General features: G+C 39.9%; 1 protein-coding gene across 1 annotated transcript; it reads right to left on the bottom strand.

Moving 5' to 3' along the window:
• Positions 1 to 1,142: 1,142 nt before the first annotated feature.
• LOC126170061 (3-hydroxyacyl-CoA dehydrogenase type-2-like) lies at positions 1,143 to 2,173 on the bottom strand. Its single transcript, XM_049920694.1, has one exon. The coding sequence runs from the start codon at positions 2,041 to 2,043 to the stop codon at positions 1,276 to 1,278; it is 768 nt and encodes a 255-aa protein (XP_049776651.1). The 5' UTR covers positions 2,044 to 2,173; the 3' UTR covers positions 1,143 to 1,275.
• Between the last annotated feature and the right edge of the window lie 859 nt (positions 2,174 to 3,032).

Genomic DNA, 3,032 nt, shown 5'->3' with positions numbered 1-3,032 from the left:
ACACACACACACACACACACACACACACACACACACACACACACACACACACACACACCTCCCCCTCCACATATACATATATATAAATCTGGAACCTTAACAACAACCCCTTGAACTGCAATATTCGTATGCTCCAAGCCTGTGGTAATGGCAACAAAGGATCTGCATAATTTTGCTACCGGATGGGAACAGCTTTAAGATCAATGACAGCTTAACTTCACAAAGAATTTTCGTTGCTTTCCAAGTTACCTTCAGTATCATTAATTCTGATATTCTCTGTGGGCTTTATGCACATTGCAAAGAGAAGAAGCAACACTGCAAAAGTAAGATGACAGCTAACAAAGGAGCTTCACTAATATCTAAACAATTGTAAATAACAATCATGGAAGCAAAATTAATGATACATGGTTCACATTAACTGAAATGGCTGTAAATAAATTTAGGCCTAACAGACTTTTTCAGCTGTTCAGATTACAAAATGAAACTGCAAATACGTATTGAATTCCCCCGACAAATTGTGGTTGTGTAACAGACTGATCTGTAGCAGAGCTCGAGGTCTGTGTTACGTTGGAAGGTGATATTTGTTGTGAGTTATAGGGGGGCAATGAATGTGAAAGCAGAGAATCTAGTTGTGATAAACCGATTGGTAGTGAAGCCTAATGTTCACAACATCTATGCCACAATGGGGAGGGGGAATCCAACACGTAACTTCTACCAAACGAAACTTTACTTGCGCAATATTTGTGTTACAATTTAGGAGACACTAATGAAAGATATGATCACATTGTGTAATGACAGACCAAAAATTAAGTCACCTGAGAAAACTCCTGAGGTCTTGTTTAGCTGGCTGGCTACCTCTCGAATCACCACTGCTAGAAGCCTGGATGGCAGGTGGGTGCTCCAATACACTTAGCTTACCAGTCTGATAGACACCTGCTATTCGACACAGCCCATCAGATTTACTGACCACCAGCTCATAATCGCAAACGACGCAGCAATCAAGGATATCAACAACCTGTCAGAAGCATAACAGTTCATACTACACATTACATGATAAAGTTTACTACCTGTCATATATTCTCACACAGACAGTGGTAAATGACTAAGGTTTTGATAAACTTCGTAAAATGCAGTAACAAGTATACATGCCAACACTTCTTCCAAAACTTTATTTTTAACTTTCAACATATAAAAATTAATATTTACAAAATATAGTTTATGTACAACAATTTCCCATTCTGGTGCATTTAATTTGTTGTAAACCAGTCAGTCAACTCAGGGCTGCATCCTAATAGCACCATCAAGACGGATCACTTCACCATTCATCATTGGGTTTTCTATTATAGACTGCACCATCATTGCATATTCTTCTGGCTTACCCAATCTTTGGGGAAACGGTACCATTTTCGCCAAATAAGCTCTGACCTTCTCAGGCAGTGCTGACATCAGTGGTGTATCAAACAGACCTGGAGCAATTGTACAAACACGAATCCCTTGTATTGCAAGATCTCTCGCTATTGGCAGTGTCATTCCAACAATAGCTCCCTTGCTTGCAGAATAAGCTGCTTGTCCTATTTGTCCATCATAGGCTGCCACGCTAGCAGTGTTTATAACTACTCCTCTCTGGCCATCTTCATTAGGTTGGTTTTCTCCTATCAAACCTACAGCCAAACGAGTCACATTGAATGTCCCAATGGCATTGACTGTTACAACTTTTGTGAAGTCTTCCAGCTTATGTGCTAGTTTTTTATTAAAATTATAGGTTCTAAAAGCGACGCCAATACCGGCACAGTTAACCAAGACATCCAGACGTCCAAACTTATCTCTCACAACATTGAGAGCATTTTGAACATCGTTTTCAGACGTCACATCTACAGGCGCAAATATGGCATTTCCGCCTAACTCTTTTGCAACTGCTGTTCCTTGAGAGGTTGGCAAATCACAGATGACAACACGGGCTCCTTGCTGCACGAGGCGGGCTGCTGTTGCTTTCCCAAGACCAGAGGCACCTCCTGTCACGAGACCGACAAGATTTTTAATCATTATGAATGTGTGTGTATATCGTGACACGCACTGCCTAAGCACTGTGAAGTTCTACGATCAACTGCTCGTCCAACGCAACAACATGAGATAGCACAGCCTTACCCCGCTACATCATCACTGTGTTATCAACATTAGCAAAGATGTTCGTAGCGAAACGAAAGCGGTTCTCCGCTGGGTTTACACTAGCAAGTCGCTTGCAGAATTATTGCGAACCGCTTGCAGCTTTGTTTACACAGCAGCGCAAGAATTAAGCAAGATGCTTCCGCAAGTTCTTTGGCAAGAAACTTGCGTCAACAACTTGCTGATACTGTTTACATATGTTTTCAGTACCGCTACGAGTGTCAGCCGAAGTATAAAATGGCAAGTAGGCTGGTGGGATATGCTGCAGCTCTTGTAATTGTAATGAAAAACGTGAAAAAGAAAAACAGGAGTATTTGGGTTAGAGAGTGGACAATGAGAAGGTCGCAGAATGGTGCCTATAATAACCTTTTGCAATAACTTATTATCGAGAGCATGGATACTTTTGAAATTTCTGCAGAATGTTCTCAAATCATCTGGAGTGTTTGTTGACGTTAATAGGGCCCGTCATATCAAAACGAGACACAAACTTCCGTACTGCTATTTCAGCAAAGGAACGTTTGCTAGTCACTCTACGATTTATAGCTACAGGTGAGCTACGAATAAAATAGGCCTTTTCATTTATTTATGTGAAACATACAACCAAAATTTTCTTTGAAGGAGACTCATACAAGTCCCTAATGTACTTGTTTCATATTGTCGTCAGCAAGATTTCTCTGATCGTACCCGATGTATGTAGAGCCATTTTTGACGTCTTGAAAAAGGAAAATTATTTGAAGATATGTGAAAAGACAACAACGAAATTAAATTTTCATTGAAATAAACTGCATTTTACAGAATAATATGCTTATAAAAATGTTTTTTTTCCTAATGCTCATAAAATGGAAAGTGACAAGCTAATTAAATAGAAC

Source organism: Schistocerca cancellata, chromosome 1 (genome assembly GCF_023864275.1).
Source record: "Schistocerca cancellata isolate TAMUIC-IGC-003103 chromosome 1, iqSchCanc2.1, whole genome shotgun sequence".
In the NCBI taxonomy this organism is placed as follows: Eukaryota; Metazoa; Arthropoda; class Insecta; order Orthoptera; family Acrididae; genus Schistocerca; species Schistocerca cancellata.
This window is presented reverse-complemented; position numbering and strand designations above follow the sequence as displayed.

Bases quoted from the DNA above. Each gene is read 5' to 3' on its own strand.
- LOC126170061 (XM_049920694.1), bottom strand. From the start codon at position 2,043: ATGATTAAAAATCTTGTCGGTCTCGTGACAGGAGGTGCCTCTGGTCTT.